The sequence below is a fragment of the Amblyomma americanum genome, chromosome 4 (genome assembly GCF_052857255.1).
Source record: "Amblyomma americanum isolate KBUSLIRL-KWMA chromosome 4, ASM5285725v1, whole genome shotgun sequence".
Taxonomy (NCBI): Eukaryota; Metazoa; Arthropoda; class Arachnida; order Ixodida; family Ixodidae; genus Amblyomma; species Amblyomma americanum.
The window spans coordinates 188,664,364-188,688,318 of record NC_135500.1 but is presented as its reverse complement, the minus strand read 5'-3'; the positions used below and the strand labels follow the sequence as shown (position 1 = coordinate 188,688,318).

At 45.0% G+C, this 23,955-nt stretch overlaps 1 protein-coding gene across 1 annotated transcript in view; it reads right to left on the bottom strand.

Moving 5' to 3' along the window:
* LOC144129934 (uncharacterized) overlaps positions 1 to 23,955 on the bottom strand; it is a 38,366-nt gene that overhangs the window by 10,623 nt on the left and 3,788 nt on the right. Inside the window, exons 2-10 of the mRNA XM_077663990.1 lie at positions 20,844 to 21,067; positions 17,500 to 17,624; positions 15,179 to 15,285; positions 14,214 to 14,518; positions 12,170 to 12,285; positions 10,831 to 11,089; positions 8,832 to 9,022; positions 8,395 to 8,566; positions 7,794 to 7,851 (exon numbers count right to left, since the gene is read on the bottom strand). Of these exons, the coding sequence (XP_077520116.1) occupies positions 7,794 to 7,851; positions 8,395 to 8,566; positions 8,832 to 9,022; positions 10,831 to 11,089; positions 12,170 to 12,285; positions 14,214 to 14,518; positions 15,179 to 15,285; positions 17,500 to 17,624; positions 20,844 to 21,067 (1,557 nt within the window). The remainder of the gene's footprint in view (positions 1 to 7,793; positions 7,852 to 8,394; positions 8,567 to 8,831; positions 9,023 to 10,830; positions 11,090 to 12,169; positions 12,286 to 14,213; positions 14,519 to 15,178; positions 15,286 to 17,499; positions 17,625 to 20,843; positions 21,068 to 23,955) is intronic.

Below are 23,955 nucleotides of genomic sequence, written 5' to 3'. Positions count from 1 at the left end.
TAGTTTTGCCGGGAAGACTGCAAATAACTATAGAGCACGTTCTTAACTACTGCACAAGAAACAGAGCCTCGGGTCGTCGACAGCTTGAAACACAACTGCTCAAAGGGGAACAAGGTGGCATAGTCGTGTCGATCCGTGTACTGCTGCTTTTACACGCGCTCGCTGGGCGAAAGGACGTGGGAAGTGAGGCTCTCTAACAACAGACCCTTCACTCCGATAAAGTTCTTGGAAGCATCTCTGGCTCGGGCTCGAGCTTTCATCGTTAACCGTTGACGCACACTCATTATCGCACGGAGGCGTGGCTGTAGGCATAGCGGTTTTCTGGTTGTTTTTCCGAAGGTACGTTCGACATTTTCCGTCCGCCGACATGCCCGAGCACGCGTCAGCGAGGTGCAGACAAATGTACCACTGAAATGAAACGACACTGTTTTATCGCTCACTGCGCCTTATCGCATGTAGGCTTCTAACACTATACTCCTTTTGCGCCTGACAATGGTCGCATTCTGAGCAGTTGCGGCGCAGTAGATGAGCCTTTGTCCGCGTCGACGACCGACTAGAAACTGATAATGTGCGTTCCGGGATTGAAGAACTTAAGAGAGCAAAAAGCATTCACGGCGGCTCTAAAAGTGATGCAATATTTCATTCGTAGAAGTTTTCATAGCCGGTTGTTATTGCTTATTTGCCGGCACGCCGTTAACGAGAGAGGTAAATGGACTGACATGAGACTGAAATGTACTGTGAGATTTTGGATGCATAACAATCGTATCTCGTATTAACGGAATAAGAATAAAAATCGATGACATGAACATGTATAGTTTTGATTTTGGACTTAATATCACATCGAAGAAGCCGCCCTCTTGCTGCGTAAATTTTTATTTTCGATAAAAAATTACAGTGAGCTTAATTTGGGACGAAAGCAACCATACCAACCCTAACTTTCACAGAAACTGTGTGGTTGAGCTCTTTTAACAAAATATTTTCGGGCATGATGTATGATGCACCATGCAGTAGAGGCAGTTTTTGTGAACATATAGAACTGCATTTAAAGGTAATAATTGAACAAGAATGTGAATTATAAATGACAGAATGGTATCTTCTTCATAGAAAAATAGTTTTTGAGAGTTAGTGCTGGAGTATCTCATAAAATACGTGATTATAGCCACTGCGGCGCCTCTGCGTTTACTCTTGCATACAACCCTGTATTCGTTGCAATGGGCTCCCAGTGGAACATCTTGAAAATGGTGCGGGACATTGAAACAGAGTGCCAGTGCTCCACTACGTCGGAACATTAACCGCGCGAGTACTGAAGGGTGACTTCGTATTCGTTTCACTAGGGAAATGGGTAAGCGGCTCATTTGTTTAGGTGTCGTCAAAAGCCGACAGAGGCGCCAGCCGGGCCATGCTGTTGGGTGTGTTGATGAACACTTTCATTCCAGTTTACTTTCGCAGTCCGTTTTCTTACATCTCGTATCCGTATTTTTATGATCTCGGAATAGGCTGACACAGACGGCTTGATGTTTTGTCGCGCTAAACTTTTTCCGAGAAAATTTACCGTTGTCTTTGTCTTCGATTGTCTTTACATTTGTAGCGCAACGAACATGCATGTTCCTCGGCTGTTTTTAACTAATCCAGTTTCGTTTGAATCGAAGTGAATAATTCTGTTTTCTTATTTTATGAGCTGCTTTTTTGCCTCCAGTAATTATGCTACTTCAGGAAAAGATTATTTTTTGCTTTTTTCTTTCTTTATACAGAATTGCTATCTTAGCCTCTCTCCTCTTCCTAGCTTTTTTGGTCCTCCTACAAACAGGTCACCGTTTTTGACGCCCCCCCCCCCCCCCCTCGCCCCCTCATATACTAGAGACGCTGCTATCAATCCCCGGCGCACGGATACAAGGCCCTACCTTCGATTACGCTATAAAGTGCTCTGGAGTGCTACCTCCGCCTAATTAGCAGGAGTAACTAGTCAAGAAGTGGGCGTAATCTTCTGAAAGCCAAAAGCCGTGTGAAATTATTCGACTGCAGAGAATTGATTTTCTGTCTCTGGTGTCACGAAAAAATTATAAAGTGGAAAAATTACCGACCACTGCACGCTGTATCCTATGCGATGGGAATGTAAATAAATACCTCTCTCATAACGCACTCTGAAGGACTGTCGCATAGCAAACGCTGTAGCCGTTTTTTTTAACCTTTCCAATTTTCGTAAAAACATACAAACTACCTTCACGTACGTAAGAAAGGTAAAACACTGGGGACATCCTCCCGAATTTTAAGTGCACGTTCTGATGCTAACTAAGGAATGCTTCCTTAACGTTCAAGATTGCTTAGGACTAGAAAACTCGCACATGATATGCTACCCGGTAAGGGGCTAAAAGTGGCGTTATATTGATAAACATTGGTACTATCTGTGTGTCTCGGCACTTGACCACAGCTCGGTAAATTGTGATCCTTACGTTGTTAAATGTGTAGTGTGCCTTTTTTTTCTTGCTGTTCGCTATTCTTTTTTATGTGGTTTAAGCTCTCTTACATGTGTACTTCGAAGTAAAAAATAAAAACGGCACCCTAATGGCACCACCGCTTTGAGGAGCTTTAAGTAGTTTTGATATAGTCAGATAAAACTCAAGAAAAAAGCAGCAAATGCCTCTCAAAGTAGACCCTCTAGCTAATAGCGTCGACCAATTTGAATGATGTCGAGGGTAATCCACTGTGACTTTAGGTTAGTCCTTAGTAAATCAAACGTCTCCCTATCGCTACATGCGATGAACTACGGGTTAACTGGGACGACATGAAAATCGGTCGACGCCATTGGCTAGAGGGCTTCCTTTGAGGGACATCTGCCGCTTCGTTCTGGAGTTTTATCTGACTATAGGAGACGGAACAGTGCGTTGAATTTATTGATTTTTTGGCTTCGGCAGTTTTTGCATTGTATTAGAAGCTGGCGGTAAGGGGTTCCTAGCCGCCGCGGTGGCTCAGCGGTTATGGTGCTCGGCTGCTTGTCCGAAAGACGCGAGTTAGATCCCATCCGTTGGTGGTCGCCTTTTTATGGCGGCGAAACGCTAGATACCTGTGTACTGTGCAATATCTGTGCACGTTGAAGAACCCCAGATGGTCGAAATTATCCGAAGCCCTCTACTACGGCGTCTCTCATAGCCTGAGCCGCTTCGGGACGTTAAACCCTCTATACCAAACTATATCACTGTTTAGTTCCATACATAAACCGGTAGGCAGTCGTCGCTTTCAGTGGTCATGCTTCTCGGTAGCGGGGTTTGCGAAAACGAACGCATGCACTTATCGAAAAAATCTCCTTGAGAACTTTCTGTTCTACTCTTTGTCAGCTGTCCTGCCGGTCATAAGGACCAGGTGTGACGTTTCTGCCCTATGAACCGGTAAGGATGGGTATTAAAGGGGAAAGCTTGCTTTAGCATTTTGAAATGGATAGAACAACGGCTGAGTAGAAAGCAAAAGTACACCCTGCACTTGCAACGACCGCGCTGCTGGCGCAAAATCGCACCAGCGAGACGTTCCCGTGACCTCAGGCAAGAGACGCGGCAGTTTGAGTTCGCGATAAGCAGCGTGCGGGAGAACTCTGGCCACCGACTGACGCAAGGCCTGGCGCCATTATCGCATGCAGCAGAGGCGCCATTGTCATAACTCTAGTGTTTGACCATCAGGCTTGGAGCGGGATGTGTTTATGTTCTGCACATTTGAGATTACTATTATCAGGGCATGCTGGAGCGGGCGGTCACGAAGGCTTTTAAGATTACATGTGCGCTTCTTACAACACGAAAAAACTAAATCGGAGGCAATACTAATGCAAAAAAGTACTTGATAGGTATGTTGAAGCACCGTCTACAACTTTCAACTTCAAGCTCTCTAGTGAAAATTGAAGGAACGAAGAGTTAAGGATTGAATTTCTTTTAAAATTAATCAATAAACAAAGTATATAAATATGTATAACTCATAGGCAAGGCAACTATAAAAAGATGTCGCTCTTACAAGCAAGCCAACAACACGGTCGGCGCAGGCCACTTATGACCCGTAACTTTTGACGGACCCCATACAGGGCGTTCTACATGAGCTAATGACTGAAAAAAATCGGTAGAGCACAGCTAGGTGAGTACAGAGCACTTTTATATTGCCCTGAATTAGTTAGATACTATGAACCATCCAAATGTTTTTACTTTAACTATTATGAAACATTCAAATTTGTTAATACTTTCTTTCGAGCAAAGTACGCTCCGTTCAGTTGTTGAGGGTGTTCAGAAACAACTGATTAATTTTTTTTATGGCAACGTACCTCCTGCATAGCTTTTTGTCAACGCGATATCGTTAAGAGTCTCGTTCACTGGAACACCCGCTGTCGTTGTCGTTGGCAGCGGTGTGTTCCAAAAATAGTAACCTATAGGCCCGCCTAAGTTTCTGGTGTACCCGTAGTGAGTCTGCCCTACCCATTCACTTAACTACAGTTATGCATTGCTTTGAAGACAACTCGTCAACAGACATTTAGGCTATGTATTGAAGTTTATACTGCAGGAGTGTCAATCTCCTATGGCCATTGCTGAAACGGGGCGAAGCTACCTGAGCAAGGAGGTGTGGCTCCGTTGAAAACTTGGCGACAGCCGACGCTCTGCTCAGCAATTTCTGACCAAATACAATGCCCTAGTTGCATTCTACGACGCGAAACCAGAGAAGCCTTACTTCAATAACTGCGGTTAATCACTTTTTCGAATTCGATGTCCTCTTTTTTCCAGCTGTCTCATATTGCGCACTGTGCCAAATAACTCGCGCAGTGTGCTTCCAATGCACAAGGAAGGTTTTCGTCACGGCAAGCAAAATTTCCCGCAGCACCGTCTGCCATTGCTAAAACAACCTTTCAAACTCGCAGGGGCTTTATACAGTTCCCCCTACTAAGCCGCTTTGTCAACATAAGCCTCATAACCCGCTCAAGGTGCCTCCGAAGCGCGCGACATATTTGAGTACGCCAAGGTGGATATCTCGGTTATAGTGTGGCGCGACTGCTATTTGCAGCGCATTTGACGGCTAAAGCAGAAAGTAAACGGTAATTATTAATAAGAATTCGTCCCTAAATGTACTCAATAAAGCATTTATTCGAAAGCAACTTTTTCTAACTCGTACGACAAGAAGTGAGAGGCAAAAGCCCGTGTTCTGTTGATTTGGCCATTTGCAAGCTGCTTAGAATCTACGCTTATTCGCGTTCTTCACCGATGTCGCGTCAAAATTAGCTTCTTTCGAAACCTCCGAGTAATCCGTTCTTGAAGTTCTATTTGCTGCTTTCTTTTCTCTTGTCTATTATATCACACAGTGCGAAATAACTCTCGCAATGTGCCTGCGACGCGCTATAATCGTTTCGTCACCCGGCGCCGGCTGCAGGCTGCTCTTTGATGGCGCAGCTGTTTTGCTTGCAGCTATACGGTAGTGTAAATTTCTACTCTCAGGAGTTAATGTAATCACAAGCGACGTCAATCAAAAGCGTTGCCCGCCGGTAGTTCCTGCTGCACACAGTCTGTTCCTTTGTGTCTGTATTTTGCTATTTTGACTAGGCCATTAAATTTGTGTTCAGCTTCATTGACCGGCGTATGGGCTGAAGTGAGTTGAGAAACTGGAACAATGTCTGCGAGTTCACAGTACGTACTACGTACAACGTGCATGCTATTTAGTTCTCACTTTAACCGTTAATCGCGCTACATAGAGAGGCCGATGCCGCGCTCAAATTAAGATACCTCAGCGCACCAAAATCGGTCGCGCGCTTCTGTGGCGCACTGAGCGAGTTCTGAGGCTTTTGTCGGCAAAATGGTCTAGCAGGGAGAAATGCATAAAGCACTTGCGAATTTCCAACGGTGCTGCGGGAATTTTTTTTTTGTCTTGACGCGACTATTGTTGCGTGTAGCGTGTTGGAAGCACACTGCTCGAGTTATTCCACAGAGTGGAAATATGAGACAGCTGGAAAAAAGAACAAATCGAATTCGTCAAAGGAATTAACAGGAGGTATTGAAAGGCTTCCTTAATTTCGTGCCGCAGAACGGAGCTATTTGGTCAAAACTTGGCGAGCATTCGTCGGCCGGTGCAAAGTTGTGAACGAAGCCAAAGGCATTCCTACGAAGCATTTCTACTCTGGAGAGTCATTCTGCCATAACTCGTTAACTGAACCAGATGTTACCCCGTGGATCCGCAGGGATATGTATGAGAGGCCATACCGGAAGCAACCACTTTACCTATTCCTAAATACGTCAATACCACCGAGGCATCATGCGTTATTTGCTTTTTATGCTACTGAACTCTTTATCCAAGCAATTTTGCTATTTTTTAGGGAATGATTGATGTCGGAAAAATAATTTGAGATGTCTTCATCAGTTTAAAGAGGCGACGCAGTGGTTACAGCGCTCGGCTGCTGAGCCTGATGACCATACCATACCACGCCGTATCGTATAGTACCGTACCGTACCATACCATACCATACCATACCATACCATACCATACCATACCATACCATACCATACCATACAAACTTCTTTTTGTGCCTGCTTCCTCTGAGCATCTCTTGCGTTGTGATATGCAGTAGCGAGCTTTTCACGACACTTTTGTGCGAGTAGTGAAAGGCCGTCAAGCTGCCACTTTATTGATGTGAGTTCCGTATTTATCAACCCGGTTTTATCACTGTTCTTACATAAAAGCCGTTAGGGACGATCCCCTATTGCAGTGACGCAATGAGCTCCATTTTAATTCAGCAAAATACAGGAAGGATGACATAGTATGTAGTGAAAGTGCTTCAAATCTGGCTTTCCGGCTCACTTTTATGCACGGCCGTCTTGTGTAGACGTCAGACTACGAAACTTTAACGTCACGCACGTTGCGACAAAGTTTACTTTGTTTAAACGCTTTGAAGCTCTCAAACACTTAATTGGAAAGAAGAAGTCTGTAAAGAAAACTATTACCGTTATCGCTTTCGTCTGACATTGTGCTGCGATTTTTCTGGGCACTTTTCTTAGCGAGTCAGGGAACCATGGACGCAAAGGTACAAACCAACAAGCGGGTTTCAGGAGTGACTTGGGAAATTGCAGTGGTTCTGACAGTATAGGTTTTTTTATGAGGGGAGTTACTTTCTGCAGTGGTAAGCATATGTCTTCATTAAAGTCAAATAAAATATTTTGACTCCCGACCTGTCCTAAGTGTATTTTACTGCATGAAGTACAGCATTGCTCCTATTTTCTAAGCTATGCATTTCTATCGAGTAATGTCTTTAGAAAATTTGAACGTTTCGCTTTCCCCTGCCGAGTGTTCACGTTCTTTTACTTTTCTGACCAGATTACTTTGTTTGCATCCACACTTCGATGGGCCGAATCATTGGTCTGATGCATCATGAAATCAATAACTGGATAATTATTAGTTTTAGACACCACACCACTTCTGGTGAGGAAAACCTCGCAGCTTAGTGGAGTGTAAAGCTTGCTTTATGTCATAGGTGACCATAGGCACGAACAGGTTTGTGTGCAAGAATGGATACCGATAGGTGTGCGTCCTGCTTGCCGTGACTGGTCGCCGCATGGCCGCTATCCGGTTTCGACCTTTCTTAGGTGCCAGCAAGGCAGGTTTTAATACTGATCGCTAGTTGGAGCTCCCACAACACTTCAGATCGTATCGTTCATTTCAAGGCTAGATGCTTGCGCCAACGTCTTTCTTTTGGCTGAAGATTGCGCCAAGAGAGAGAGAGAGGGGGGTACTGTTAGAAAATGATTTATATAAATGACAAAAGTAACGGGGCAGGAATCCTGAGACACCTTGTGCTGCGGCGTTATTTTCTCGGACGCTACAGCTGGCATCTTGAAGCGGCAGAAGCTACGAATCAAGGCAGGCGATTGATTGAAACGTAGGAAATTGCAGGGAGCAGATTTACATGTTTTATCCTCATGACAATTCTTGGTCCCTGCAGTCCATATAATTACCGACTTTAAATCGAAGTGTACTGAGATTTATGTAGTATCGCTTACTGCACTATGACTTAAGTAAAAACGATGCAGCGAACAAAACAACTGTCACCGTGCATCATAAGTGCGTCTGCAAATTCAATTTTGTTTCTTTTTTCTATGGTTTACGCAAAAGGAGTTAAGGTGAGCGAATTGAGTTTGTAATGTGTAACTTTTATTGTGTTAGCGTGGCAGTATGTTGTAGCATAATAAAATGCGTGGGCATAGTCAAAGCCTTTATTTTATTTCCTTGGTTACAAACTTGAAATTTGCATAACTCCATCGTCATAGAACTAAACTATGATTAGACATAAGCTGGTCATAATGCAACGAAGGTTGATTATGAATATAAGAACCACTTGGATATTGGACGCCGGGTACAGATTGTATAAAAGTTCCAAAAGAACCCTACTACCGGCATATAAATCGAAGCCGTTGAGGTTTAGGTACGTTCAGTGTCAACGAAGCAGCATCCAAGTCAATATTTTCTCCCTCCATGGGCAAAATAGAGAATTTCTGAAGGAGCGTTGTCAGGTATAGAAACACCTCGACCGTCGCCAGGGTCTCTCCGGGGCACATTCTTCTGCCTGTGGGTTAAAGAACAGGGGACACGAGTTGCAACGTTCGTGGCAAGCGTCAAACTGAGGCTTGCCGCAAACGTAGTGTGAGGTATTCATGCACGTTATATTAAAAAAAGCAAGTTTCACAATGTTCGCTGAAAATACCCTATTGCTTTCCATCTTTGCTCTCTCTCTCGCTGCCTCTGCGTTATGCTGTCCACAATTTTTGCGTGTAGCAGCAAAAGAAGCTGATATTTTGATAGCAAAGCAATTTTTCCCAAGTTGTACGTACCAATGGAGAAGGGAATGAGCTGTTCCGGCTTGGTTATGAGACTAGAGCCATCCTCTTTCAAGAAGCGACGCGGATTAAACTCGTCAGGATCATTCCAGATGTCCGGGTTCATGTGAACGGCTGCTATATTAGCAAGAATCACACTTCCCTTGGGAATAAAGTTTCCCTTGTATTCCGTGTCCGCGGCAGCTCTGCAGACAAGAAACAACAATAAAAGAACTGAGGTGAGCAGTTAGACGCGGCATAAGTTTTGGTACAAAGTTAGGCATTCGCTCCTTGAGTTATGCAAGAAATTACAAATTATTGGCTGCATCTGTACTCATCGCCCAGGAGTATCCAATGTCTACCTACCTAGCAGTTGACGCACTGGGGGCACATTTTCGACACATATCCCGGGTTCCCTCTCACCATCTTGCCAGCCATCCTATTACCAGGCCTCGCACATCGTTTACAAACACCATTGATGGATGCACATCACGCCATTCTGCCGTCCCAGTTTACACCCGCCTCTAGACCGTCCTCGCCACTTTGAAACCTGCACAATCCCCGTGTGCTTCTTTCAATACCTGGCATCAGGAAGAAGATCGATTTATCGTCGATAGAACTAAAACAAGTCACTCTTGAATATTTCCATGGGCACCATGCAAACCGGGTGCACATCTACGACGACGGTTGAGTGAGCCCTATTAGTTCTTCTGGCTGCTTGGTCATCCCCGCAAGGACTACAGAAATTAGAGTTAGGATAGCTGACCAGACTTCTTTGACGGGTGCAGAACTCACTGCTCTTCGCGTCGCCATTGAACACATCAATCAGAAGCACCCTCAGCAGGGATCTATTTTCACCGATTCCAAAACTGCCCTCCAATGCTTACAAGCTGCTCTTCGCCATGGAGCCCATGAACAACTGGTCGCGGAAATCCGACAACTACATCACTGTGCCATAAATAAAGGGCACGACGTTATCTACCAATGGCTACCGGGGCACAGCGGCATAGCCGCCAATCACCGCGCGGATGAGGCCGCGCGAACTGCTCACCAGGACAGCGATTTTGTGTCGATCCCCATTTCGAGATCAGACGGAGCGGGCAAGCTTCGCGCACTTGCGCGGGACATCACACTTGCCGCGTGGAATTGGGGCCAATTCTCCTATTCACGTTTAAAATCCTTGGACCCAGATCTGAAGTTCCGGCTTCCATCCTGCCTACCACGACGTGAGGAAACATTTCTGTGTCGCCTGTGGCTTGGCGTAGCTTTCACCAACCATTACTCGTTCTTAATCGGTATGGCTGATAGCCCTGCATGTGCCATCTGCGGGTATGACGATACTATATCCCACATCCTTTGTGACTGCCCTGCCTACAGCGCCGAAGGGCAGTCGCTCCGCCTTGCACTGGAGCGTCTAGATCTACGCCCTCTGACAGAAATGAAGTTCTCGGCCACTGGCAGCGGCGACCGTAGGAGGTAAAGGCCTCCAAGGCAGTACTCCGGTTCTTGCGAACTTCGGGCCTGCACGATAGGCTGTGACTTTAACGAACGTTGACTTTTCATATTGACTTCAATTTTTCTGCTACTCTCCTTCCTCTTTCGTTTCTTTAACCCCTCACCCCTTTCCTCCCTGCCTTTTCTCTTCTTCCTCCTCCTCCTACAAATTATTGCACAGCTATATTTACGCACTAGCAGCTGTTTTCCTTCAATAAACCTGGTATCATTTATATCAGAGTGCGTATTTCATTACAGGGTGTTAAGCTGGATACAGAAAAAACTAACATGTCCATAAACTAATAGGGGAGAGGAAGAAAACATTGAAATGTTACGGCATTCTTTGCCGTACCCTCAGAAAAACACCGTGAGGAAGACGCTTAAGACAGTGGGGAACATGCGGCGTGGCGTGCCATTCATGGCGGTTATCCGGATGCTGAGGCAAATAAGTCGCCTCCTCATAACCCGGGAAACAGCAATGCAGCCACGCAGACGCATGCACGCGACTCTAATGACTCACTCCCTCGGGACGCCCAGCGGCGCCACTGTACGCCACCGGTACATCTCCCAGATGGTGGCCACGGTGAAGGGCATCTTCTTGTGGTCTTCCCAACAAGGCTGTCGCTCTCTCCCTATGACGCTGTCAATCTCCTCTTGTATAACGCGCTGCACGGAGTCCACTTTCCCGGCGCAGTTAAGGAGATGCCAGTTAATCGTCAGAATAACAGTGTTCGATCCGGCACCGAAGAAATTCAGGACGTTGCCAAGCAGATTTCCCACTGCAAAAAATGCATGGAATGGGGCGAAATGTTGAGATCATTGGCGCAAGGGTCACTGCAGCTTAAAACGCGTGACAACGAGCAAGAATAAAACTGAGGAAACAAAGTCAGGTGAATGAAGGGCAGCTGTGGTTCTCTTCGCAGCTCTCAGAGACGGGGATGGGAGGATAGAGGCAAGAATAAAGAGCACACTAGAGAGGAAGCATGTGTTGACTATTACCACCCACAGCTCACTCCTGACGTCCTTAGAAGGCGTTTATTAAGTGACAAAGGGAAATGCTTTGCTTTATTTGGTAACCACGGAGCATAGCAGTTCATTAAAGCTGGTAAGCTGCGGGGATATTTGCTTGCGTTGTTTCACCCCCCCCCCCCCCCCCCCTGCATGTTTCCTAATTTTGACAACGAAAGCGTAGAATTTTTGTAGAGAGGAGACGTCGCCTACACTATGGCCTCAACGAAGATCGCTTGAGCGTGTGTTCATCTATTATAGTTGCGGCACTTAATATGTGATTTGGCCTTGAAGCATTTATGTGTCTGCAGTAGTACATTTAGTTTCAAAACCTGTCTTTCTTGGGGATACGAAAGCATCGGGAAAGCAAACCATAATTTCTTGTCTAAAATTAAAAGTAGAGTGCATATTAGCTGTTATGAATGTCGTCGGCGACCGCTGTTGCTTCAAAATGACTTTTTACACTTTGGCAGAATTACACTAACTGATTCAGTCACCTAGCGCTGTGGACCAGTAGCTATGGCGTTCCATTGCTGAGCCCTGAGTCGCAAGGTCGAGCCCTGTCACAATGGCCATATGCCGTTGGAATCATAATGCAAAAATTTCCGTCTGCTGTGCAGAGCCCATTGGGCGGTAACAAGTCCACGTCGTATATATATTCTGTAGCTTTCCACCACGGCGTCGCACGTGGCCCACTTTCCTCTTCATAAGATTAAACTCCACATGCCAGATGACTTCGTGTTGCCCAAAGCGCTTCAGAGCTTGCTAGACAGTATGCAAACAGAAAGAGCAGAAACTGCCCCAACATGCCCTGTTTTGTAGCTAGTTTAACTGTCATCAGAGGGGCTTACTTTTGAAGAAAGAGTCAGGGTTATCTTTATGCTCCTTCATCTTGTTGATATATCCATCAATAAAATCTCTGTTGCTGTTTTCGTCAATTGTGTCTTCATGCTGCTTGACTTGTTCACTGAAAGCAAGGGAAAACATCGCGTTGTTAAAGTGCATGCCGTGTTTCGCGCTCTGCACGGTACAGACGCTGTAGAGGAAATATGAAATATATCGTCATTACTCCTTCCCAGGAAAAAAAAAAATTATGAAAAAAACTCACAGATTGGTTACCGCGGTGTGACGCGACCATCAGCGATGGCTGCTGAGGTATTTTAATTCTGCGATATATTGAGGTAAATAATTTTATATCGACATGCATATACCCATAGGCAGTTATAGTCTACTGCTTTTAATTTTCAGACATAGTCTTTCAGTATCACTTCTCTCCCACTCCTTCATAGTCATTAAGGAAGCGTTGTGATCGGAGAAGTGGCTGGAAAGGTGTTTGAACCGGGCCTTTTTACCCGCCGCGGTGGCTCAGTGGTTAGGGCGCTCGACTACTGATCCGGAGTTCCCGGGTTCGAACCCGACCGCGGAAGCTGCGTTTTTATGGAGGAAAAACGCTAAGGCGCCCGTGTGCTGTGCGATGTCAGTGCACGTTAAAGATCCCCAGGTGGTCGAAATTATTCCGGAGCCCTCCACTACGGGACCTCATTGTTCCTCTCTTCTTTCACTCCCTCCTTTATCCCTTCCCCTACGGCGCGGTTCAGGTGTCCAACGATATATGAGACAGATACTGCGCCATTTCCTTGCCCCCAAAAGCCAATTATTAATTATTAACCGGGCCTTTTTCGGAAAGACGAAGGCTACATACGTGTTTCGGGAGGTCGTCACTTAAGTGGGATGAGTTTTGAGGGACAGGAACTATGATGTCGGTCATAAAATCCCTCGGTTCGGACCACTCAGCGTAGTGCGTTGGCATCGCGCATTCTTATGACGTCATGAGGGACATTATCGCAACTTTTCTTTCCCCTCTTCCACGCTAGCCCGTTGGTTGCCGGGGTTACCAACTTGCGGTTACGCCGACTTCTGCTATTACTACGGCGCCCAAGCTAAGGAACGAATCTTTAACAGCTTTCGTTGTAAAATGGAAGCCCGTTTTGCGTCAGTAAACGGTAACCATCATGTATCTGGAGTAATGCAAAAGTAGCCAGTGCCTTATTTTCCCCATTTAATCTTCGATCATAAGCAAAAGCTGGCGAAGCGAGGTAGGGAGGTTGTAATGTCTGCTTCATTATTACTGTCAAAAATAAAAATAAAATCGCAGCTGTAGAAAGCGTAAACAAAAGGCAATAAAGAATTTAACGTTGACAAAGCATTTTCAATCCGCGACATTCTATAAACAGCACTGCGTTAGCTTATTAGCTCACAGTCTTTAGGAACTAATAGGACAAGGAAGAAGTTTGTAAGACTGCACAGGGGATCAAGATCGGGAAAGCAAACATTTGCAATGGAATCAAAATATACGAAACAAAGAAATATAAGAAAATGTAGATAAAAGAAGAGAAATTTTAAGATAATTGCATCGGCTTAATGTGTGTCCAGAGTTTTTCGTGTAAGAATACTACAAGCAGGATTCCGCTTTAAAAATGTAGCCGAAATTCAAGTTTACGCTGGTAAATTAAAGTTAATGCATTTGTGATGAGCCATTATATTGAAAGAAAAGCCGTAGCAGCATGCAGCTAACGCTAGAAAGTGACGCTTGGAGATACTCAGTAGCGATAGCTTTGTTGCTTCTTTCAAAAATGCCGAAATTTTTCGCATTTTGCAATGGTGTATGCATCCGATGCCCTTTTTTTCCACATCTGACGTGCTAAACTAGAAAAAATTTGCCATGCCTGAGAGCGCTTTGTACATCGTTAAGCAAAGCCGTTCCTATGTTTACATTAAAAAAAAACCGCGTAGTGTTGTGGAAGTCTGGACTTGTGGCAAAAAATCTAGTACCAAGTTTAGAAATCTGCACTTGGATGGATTCTAATGCGTCATCAACTCTTTGGTCATACTTACGTGATGAAGCGGAAAATGTCGCCCAAAGTACTTCTGATGGTGCTGATGCTAGTGAACGGAAGCAGCTCAGCCACGCTGAAAGTCCAGCGGGGTAGAAACGTAAAGAGTGGTCCGGATGCAACAATCTTTAAAGCCTTTGCGAGCGTTTCATCAAGAAACTTGCGCCTGTAGTCTTCGAACGGGTAGCGGCTGCCGAAGACGAGAGCTGTTATGTTGTTGGACATGCTCGGGACCAGGTACTTCCTAACTTCCAAAGGTGCACCACGTAGGTCTAGTATCTTTTCTGTTAGGTATCGGGCCTCTTCCTAAAATGACAAGGAAAAATTAGGCAGGTTAAAGGTAGTCATTTCAGCTAACAAAACCTGACATGTTTTGGTGCAGACTAATAAACCCGCATGAGATTGAATGGTGGGCTTATTTGTGAATACTTTGATTAAAAATCAGCTTTTTCGTGACATGCACTACAACAGCTTTTAAGACACGCAGTACCCAGCTTACTGGCAGTGAAATAAGAAATTCTTTAAAGTAGAAAAAGCGTGCATTATTGCGGAAATCAGGGATATAGAATTACGGTCGAACTTAACTTGCGGCAATAGATGTTCTGAAGCCTGAATTTCATTGCCTCCATAAAAACGCAGCCGCCGCGGTCGGCTTCGAACCCGGAAACTCCGGCTACTGATCCGGAGTTCCCGGGTTGAAAACCGAACGCGGCGGCTGCGTTTTTATGGAGGCAAAACGCTAAGGCGCCCGTGTGCTGTGCGATGTCAGTACACTTTAAGATCCCCAGGTGGCCGAAATTATTCCGGAGCCCTCCACTACAGCACCTCTTTCTTCCTTTCTTCTTTCACTCCCTCCTTTATCCCTTTCCTTACGGCGCGGTTCAGGTGTCCAACGATATACTAGACAGATACTGCGCCATTTCCTTCCCCTCCAAAAACCAATTATTATTAAATATTATTGCTTACCTTTACATGTTCCTCCATTGACTTTCGTCCAAAGCCCAAGTCACGAAGTACATGGAGGCAGAACCTGCGGTTTTCTTGCCAAGCGTCGCCGTTCAGCGTCACAATGCCTGCAGGGACAAGGCTTATGTCACATCACTTGAGAAATAAACGGCTTTCCAGCATTCGTTCTCGAGGAGTACTTCGAACGGCGCACTGCCTTAGAGGTACAGGTGCCCAAATATGACCCTTATGTAATACCTCTGACGGGGTCTTTAATGTAATAAAACGAAAATTTTTCGCAGCGTGAAAATTATAAAGCTTAATTGCTAGAAAGCCTAAGCATGCAGCCACAATGGAAAAGGAAGCATTTCATTAACCTTGCTCTACAGTCTAATAACATGCCATGTCACCGTGGTGGCTCAGTGGGTATGGTGATCGGCTGCTGACCCGAAAGACGCAGGTTCGATCCCGGCCGCGGCGGTCGCATGTCAACCGAGGCGAAATGCCACAGGGTCGTGCACTGTACATTGTGAGTGCAAGTTAAAGAAGCCCAGGCGGTCGAAATTTGCGGAGCCCTCCACTACGGCGTCCCTCACAGCCTGAGTCGATATGGGTAGTTAAACACCATAAACTAAACCAAACCTTATCACCTACCGACAGCGGTTAATCATGCTACCGTAGCTCATTCACGCCGCTACTATCAACTTGGAAGTCCACAAGAATGCTCCTTGAGAAGCCGTGCTCTAACACACCGTCCTAGCAATTTTTGAACATCTCGATACCACAGCTCACACACAGGTATTGTATGAGCTGTGCTCTCTTTCACTTGTATATATACTTGAATATGCAATCTCTCTCTGTGCAGGCGAGTTCTGTCATAAAGGGTTCTGAAGAACTTTTCTCAAATCTGCCGGCTGTGTGTCGGATGTGGTGCGCAACCCCTCCTAGCATTGCCAACTGGCGATTATCTGCCCAAGGAGGCTTGGTACTGCACTTGGGGCCGCTCAGTTAGAGATCACCATGCTGCCTCTTTATTGTTGCTATGCAGTTGTATTTTCATTTTCTGCTCTGTTTTGAAGCGAAAAGCTTCACTACCCTAGGTAAAGCAGTCGTCGGGTAGGCCGGAGAATGACCTTCAACGACCTTCAGTCGGGCAAGCAGACGCGGCTTGCCGTCTGTAGGGTTGAGTGCGTTCCGCACACTGGATAGGCAACGCGCCCATTCTGCCACGCTGCAGGAGGTGGTCAGTGGTTGATCGCGAGAGGTTGGCCACCCACTGAACGCTGCGGCCTATTTCGCCGTGTGCACTGTGCGCGCGCGTTTGACCTTGAACCGACCTTGAACCACGTGACAGGTATGACGTCACTCAGCCAACGCCGAAGCTGAAACCGAGCGCTCGCCTTTGTTTCTATAGGACGGCGGCGTTTATTGTGTTCATTGACGTTCCCGCTGACTATGTTGACTCCGATGATTTTGAGGAAAGGAAGAGCGGATAACTGGCTCCCCTGGTCAGTGGAGGCCTCAATCGCGTTTTGAGGTACGTGGCGGTGGTGAGAGAGAGGTGTGGGCTGCATGCGTTAGCGCTGACAACGTTGTGGCAGACACGCGACACTGCAGGAATAGGCCGCAGCGTTCATTGAGTGAATAGCCTCTCACGATTAACCATTAATTTAACTGCCACTTGCCAGGGTGGCAGGGTGGGCGCGCTGGCCATGCGGTGTGCGGAACGCACTCAACGTTATACAGACTCCACGCCACGCCTACTTGCCCGATACAGCCCAGCTTTCGCTCTCTAACCAGGTTCAGCAGTAGTTGAACCGCAGCTAATTTTATTTGTGAAGTGGGTCTTCACTTCGTTCCCACATGAAAGGGCATGTGATTGGCAGCACTTCGTATGCAGTGACGCGGCACCACTCTAATTCAGCGCAATACAGAAAGGACGAGTGGCGAAGAGCTTCCGGCAGGCTTTCAGGCTTTTTAAAATGCTACTATCATCCAACGTTGAAGTGAGATTAACAGATGGTAACGTCACACATTGAGAGATAAACTTCACTTCTTTAAGACACGTGACAGCTCTTGCGCGTTTACATTTAGCAGACTAGTGTTAGTAAAAGGAAGCACTGTACCGTCGTTTCTCTTGCATGTCAATGTGCTGAAATGATCATGTCAAGGGCACTGCCTTCGTTTTGAGCAGTTCAACGCGTTGCGGCTGCTGACTCACGTTTATAGCCATGCTATCTCCGCTGTCTGGTGTACTACGAGTTGTCAAATGTCGGAGTAAAATTATAGTAATTGTTTGAGGCCATCACTAAAGCAACGCACTATACATGCGTGGTGCTCACCGTTCACTCCAAAACGACGCAGAATGAAATTTTCCGTGCGGTACAGAACTTCTTTTCGTGTCAATACTTCCTTGATTGATTCGAAGTCGTTCAAAACAATAATATTTTTCCCTCCAACTTGGAATCTAGATAAATAAGTCAAAATGTAGGAACGAATATTATCGCACAATTTCTTCATTATCTCAAAGAGCACTAGTAATTGTAATGCGCTAAAATTGGTTTTTGGTTCCAAGGAACTGGAAGAAAAATACGTCATTAGCCTCTTAAATGCCGCACAATGAAACAATATGTCAGAGAAAAAATTTGTTTTAAATCATGTATGCTTTCCAAAGTAACCACAAAAAAAAATATAGCCACATACAATGACTACGTGGGTTTCTCCGATGTTCCATTTTCGGAACACTGGTGTTCACAGTACACAGTATGCTAATGCCATCTGAAATAGCTTGTACTGCCTATGCAGCGTGAATTTCGTCTTTTTATCCGAAAACAACTTTATACCTGGCTGCAATATCTTCGAAAATTGTAAAGAAAGCTACTATACATGAATGTTTTCTTTCACCTTGCGAGCTACATCGCATTTAGCGCTTCATAAGCGGTGCTAGGCAAGAAAGCATTTCTTGAGCAATGGCTTTTATCGAACAGCTGTGATAACACACATACCGCGACAACCCAGGGATGGCTTTGTTGTTGTTGTTGTTGTCATCCTCATACAATGGCACATGCCCACACAGGGGGATCGGCCAAGAATTTGGACGCAAAGAAAGTTTTTCAGATGAATTTTTTCATGGACGAAAATAAAATGATCGCTGGGGACGCGCCTCGCCCTGCTTTGTCGTTTTCGGATCGGGTGCACGCTAGAGGAGGGGGGGGGGGGGGCGGTTAGAACTGATGCGTGACCGCACTCTGCCTGCACTTCGCTTCTCACTTGTGCAGTCTCTGCATTTCAGACGCGCATGTTGCCGTTAGAGGAGAGCCCGAAGATATGGGCTGGGTCCGACATACGTACGTTGCATGTGATGTGCTTAGGAATTGAAAAATAAGCCAGCCAAAAGACGAGGACTAAGGAACAAACGAGGCTGCTGTGTGTGCCTCGTCTATTCTTAGTCCTCGTCTTTTGGCTGGCTTATTTTTCAAGACTGTGTACCAACTGACTCAGATTTCAACTCTCCTGCAGTGTTTAGGAAACTTCCCGCTGACGCACTGCCCCAAAACATCAGCAGATCTGTGCCCATAAATTTGATAACCTGAATGGGAAGCTTGTTCATTAGCAGGTGTCATGCTGGAGGCTCTAAAATAGGAGCATCGCCTGTCTTTAAATTTGGTTGCAGCCAAGTGCCAGTTCCTAAAAAGAATATTTATATTAGGCTCACAGTGAGAGGCACATGCACTTCAGTTCTTTATTTTTGTTTTACGAAGTCACCAACTATTGTTTAATTAATTTGTTCCGCTTTGTTCATGTGAACATTTTTTTTCCTGTAAGAGGGCTTTACAAACACTTGTCAGTGACGAGGCAGAAAATATTTCCATTTATCAGCAACGTTTCAATTTCCTTAAATAATGTCGTGAAAATTAGTATAGTTGCGATGTTTCCACAATCCTAACGAAAACAAATTGGAGGGCACACTTGAACTCCGCCTTAAGTGTATGACGCGATAGGGTTAATGAGTTAATTCCCATATATGCAGAAGGTCATTCGCTACTTTACATTCATAGTTGCCTGGGAGTCCTCATACCACTCCTGGTGCAGTGCCCCAGCGGTTAAACAATATGCTGCTGCCCTGCGATGACAGGTGCTGCTACCCGTGGGGGCTCGTGCGGCTCAGGTTGCTCTTTCCGAGCGACCAATCATTAATGTAACTGCCACCTGCCACGGTGGGCAGTTTACTCACCATCCGGTGGGCAGGCTGTGATGAAGCCGCAAAGTTACGTGATCTAGGTGGCTCACCTGCTTCGTAAGTTGGTCTCCGGGGACCACCTGCCAGAGCCATGCTCGTGATTTTTCGCTCACAACGACGGCATTGCCGACGCCGACAACACCGACACCGGATTTTCTGACAAATAGGATCTTTAACGCTGTCTTGTTAAAAAATATCGGTGAAGGGTTTATTTTGGAGGCAGAGAAAGAAATTCAGTTTCACATGTTGTAGTTTTGTAACATTAGGTTATGCTAATGTCTGATTATGTCGCAGACATCGATGTGCCGTAATTTGGACGTAAAAGCATGTCTTTGGGATGAGTTTTTTGCAAACAAAAGGGTAGATTAACGGGTGCTTGACGCGTCTGAAAAGCTATTGCATTTCGCGATGTCTCTTAGCAGTTACCCACTCATGTTCAGTGCAGCCGCGGTCTTAAAGAGTTCACTGAAAAGTAAAAGAAGTCGCTTGTGCCATCTATTGGTGCAGACAGGCAGTGTAACAACTATATGCTATTATTCAGGCTGATTAGCTGTAAGCATAGGCCACAAGGATTTTGGCATAAATGGTGTCTCACTGTAAGCTCATACAGGAACTTTCGGTGCAATCTCATCTTGCGCGCTTCGTCGTGTTGGGCCGATTTTTTGATGGCACTTGAGGCTGCCAGCAAACAAAAAAAATATTCCTTTGGTTGCCTTTACTTCACTTTAAAGAACATCTTTCTTTTTTTCGATTGCAAGAGCTACTTAGTTATGCAGAGTTTCTTGGGGACCAGAAATTTTCTTCATCCAGGGTTACTAACTATATATATATATATATATATATATATATATATATATATATATATATATATATATATATATATATATATATATATATATATATATATATATATATATATATATATATATATATATATATATATATATATATACACGTATATATATATATATATATATATATATATATATATATACGTATATATATACATATATACATAAACACACACACACACACATATATATATATATATATATATATATATATATATATATATATATATATATATATATATATATATATATATATATATATATATATATATATATATATATTTATCGATTCAAATACCTCATGGCCTCCGACTGGAGTTTTATGTGAGAGGGTTGCATAACTGGGTTGCAAAACAGAAGCAAATAGAAGATGGTTATTTTAACATCCTTATACAATAGTAAGCAAACAATCAGAAACTTCGCGAAATTTCCTGTGGGAAATTGGCCTTATTGCTGCTAAGGGTTTTTTTTTGGCCTTTTATGGTTTCCCTTCTTTCCTCGTTTATGGAGAAACACTAAGTCCTATGGTTTTAGGTTATCTATATTATTTCTTAATTTATTCCTGCTATTTATTCAGTGCTGAAATGCAACTCACCTGATGACCGCTCCATATTTTTTTGAGTACTCCATGCATGCATTATGGTCAAAAATTTTCCTCAGAAGTGGCAAGTGACCGATCAAAGGTAGAGCTGGCGGGCCCGGCGGCAGTGTTTTTCCTTTAGGAATTTTCGGCTTCTTCATTTGTGACGCGATAAGCGCGTACAGCAAGACGGACAGGGCTACGAAAAAGCAAAGATGAAGCCAGTTCACCGAAGCCACCTGTAAAAGAAAACATCCAGCGTCGGTAACACTGCCGTGTACGAAAAGAACGAGTTTAATAGGATTAACAACCTAACAACCTTTAAACGCCTTCACACAGCGAGCTCTACATCCTTTTCTTAGGCTCCCTCCCTTAAAAACTTCTTTAGACAGTCTATAGACTGTCCATAGACTTTTGTTTATAAAGTGTATAGAGTCTCTGTAGACAAACCCTATAGAACAGTCATAGGCAATGCAAATCCTATAGACAGTCTATAGACAATCTATAGATTTATGGCCATACACTTTTAGTAGATTTTTGTCTATAGACGAATAGACAAAAAGAAATATCTGTAGGAAGGCAATATAGTCAGTAAGAAGTCTATAGACAGTCTATAGACCATTTTTATGAGGGCTCGCTGTCGGCCGTGTATTCGGATTTTTACGGTGCAGATGATAACTTTTTGGCGAATGGAGGAATGCTTGGAAATCATTAGGAAATGTTTCCGCAGTGTAGTACAGTATGTGGAGCATGAATGTTCTGTATGCGAGGTTCGTAAAAGCGTATTGTGCCTGGCAGTAATTTCCTCACTCAACCGCTTTCGCATGGTTCGCCTGTTTACCCAGTACATCATTTGGTTGCAGCTCCGGGTGGGAGCTGAAAACAACTGTCAGACCCACAAGAAGCTACAAACGAGCCTAAAGACGGACCAAATCGCGCCTGCAGCTGTGCCGGTTTGTTAATGTGTTTATTTTGGCGGCAGCGATGGTAGCGCGAGGACGCCCAGCTAATCGGGCCGTACTTCGGGTTCCAGGCCAGGAACCAAGCCCTTTTCTTCCAAGAACTGCTTCGACCCCACGTGAACTGAAGACTGACGTCACATTATCTGCGCGCTTGCGCTGTGCTCCTGGTGGCTGCAATCGCAGCCGAGGCATTTTGGCGGAAGCGGCGGTAGTGCGAGGACGCCCACCTAATCAGCTACTACTTTGTTTTCCAGGCTTGTGCTGTCTGAAGATTTTTGTTGATCTGTTTTTGATCTCCCGCTCTTCCGTCGCTGCTGCCAAACTGCTTGTTTGTTTCCTGTGATTATTCGTGCATTGTGCCCAATATGTCTGAGATATGCTCATCTTGCGACCAAGCGGTAACTGCTGACGACTAGTTCCTGCTGTGCGGCGAATGTAAGTGCGGCTATCATCTTGGTACTTGCCCGGGAAGGTCAGAGAAAACCTTTAAATCTAAAGGTGAAGCCGGTCGCAAATCGTGGCCTTGCCGCCACTTGAAGGCAAAACCAGAATGTAAAGTGTCCGTCTATGTAGACCTCGCTGCAAATATCGCAGATATTGTTCAAAAGTTGGACGCACTTTGGCGTTTGCCGTCTGAAGTTCACGAAGTAAAGGCATTTATCGAAGCGATGCTGGCAAAATATGACGCCCTCTTAGAGAAGCAGGAACAACATACCCAACCTTGAAAAGCGTGTCCAGAAGCTACAAGAGAAATGCTGCGATAGAAATATCGTTGACCAGTTGAAAATGTCGTTAAATGAACTGCAGCTATATAGCAGGATGCACAACATTAAAGTGGACGGTATTCTTGTTTCGCTAGATGAAGACTTGCTAACAAAATTGAAATTAGCTGAAAAAAATTCAATTTTCCATAGCTACAGTCGAGTTACATGAATAATTTTCAGCGACTACCTGCCAAAATGGAGAAAGTTCCCACAATTGTATTGAGTTTCTCGTGCCGGGCGCTTCGCAACAAGTCGCTCGAGGGACGGAAAGGCTTGAGAACTACGAACTCTTCTTTTAAAGCGAAAGATTTACTGGCCACGAATTCGCGATTTCGCTGTGGCGGTGCTCCGGGGAGGCACAGAGACAGACCTTGAGCCGTTTCCTAGCAACCAAAACAGCTGGGCGGACGCCGTGCGCTCGCCGCGCCATCTATCATGACGTCACACCACGCGCCTCGCCGCGGAGCCGCCCTCACCCTTACCCGCCCTTACGCGCTTTACAGCTAACCAACGCATTCGGTGGCGGTACCTATGAGAGCTACTGAAACCCCCGCACACTCACTGCATAAAAAAAAAAAAACCTGTGTTGAGGCTGGCAATCGAACCAAGGCCTTAGGCGTTGGAGACCGAGACGCTACCACTCCGCCATGACGGCTGAAGGTTTAATCATGAGGAGGAGGAGGAGGATAAAATGGACGAGTTTGATATATTAACTCTTCCGATCCAGAAGTCGCCGCGCTTTCGCTACGTATATCCTGGCCTAACAGAGCTATAGGCGGAAAGGGAGAATGCATTTGTCATCCATGGCACAGAGGATCTCTCTAAGTTGGCCAACTCTTGATGTAAGTGCCATATCTGACTTTTGTTCAGTTATTTTCAGTTTTAATTTTCAATGCCTGATTTTCTTTCAAAATGCGGCCTGTACTTCGGACCTCGCTTTTCTCTGCAGAAGTTCGCGGCAGGGTTTAAACTTGTTAATTTTAATCTTCGCTCAGGGAGAAGCAGGCAGGATGACCTCGGGTGTTCTCTTGCTCAAGTGAAGCTGCCGATTCATGTTGTCATGTTCCCAGAAACCTGGTTTTGTTTCAGATGACGATGGGTTTAACATGTCGACATTTAAGAGTTACTGCTTGAACCACCAGGGTAAACGAGGGGGCGCGTTGGTATTAGAAGATATGGAATCTGAGCTGCTGGTTGAATTTTGTTCTATTAACGAGCATTACGATGTAGTTACGGTCAAATGTCGTTCATATGTGTTTACTGCGTGCTATCGTCCTCCCTATGGCGATAGGAGTTTATTATTTTCTTTTTAAAATGCTCTTCTTGAATTTGTGAACAAGCATAAGTACAATATTGTACTCGGCGTTGACCTAAGTATAAATATCTTATCAAACTGCATTG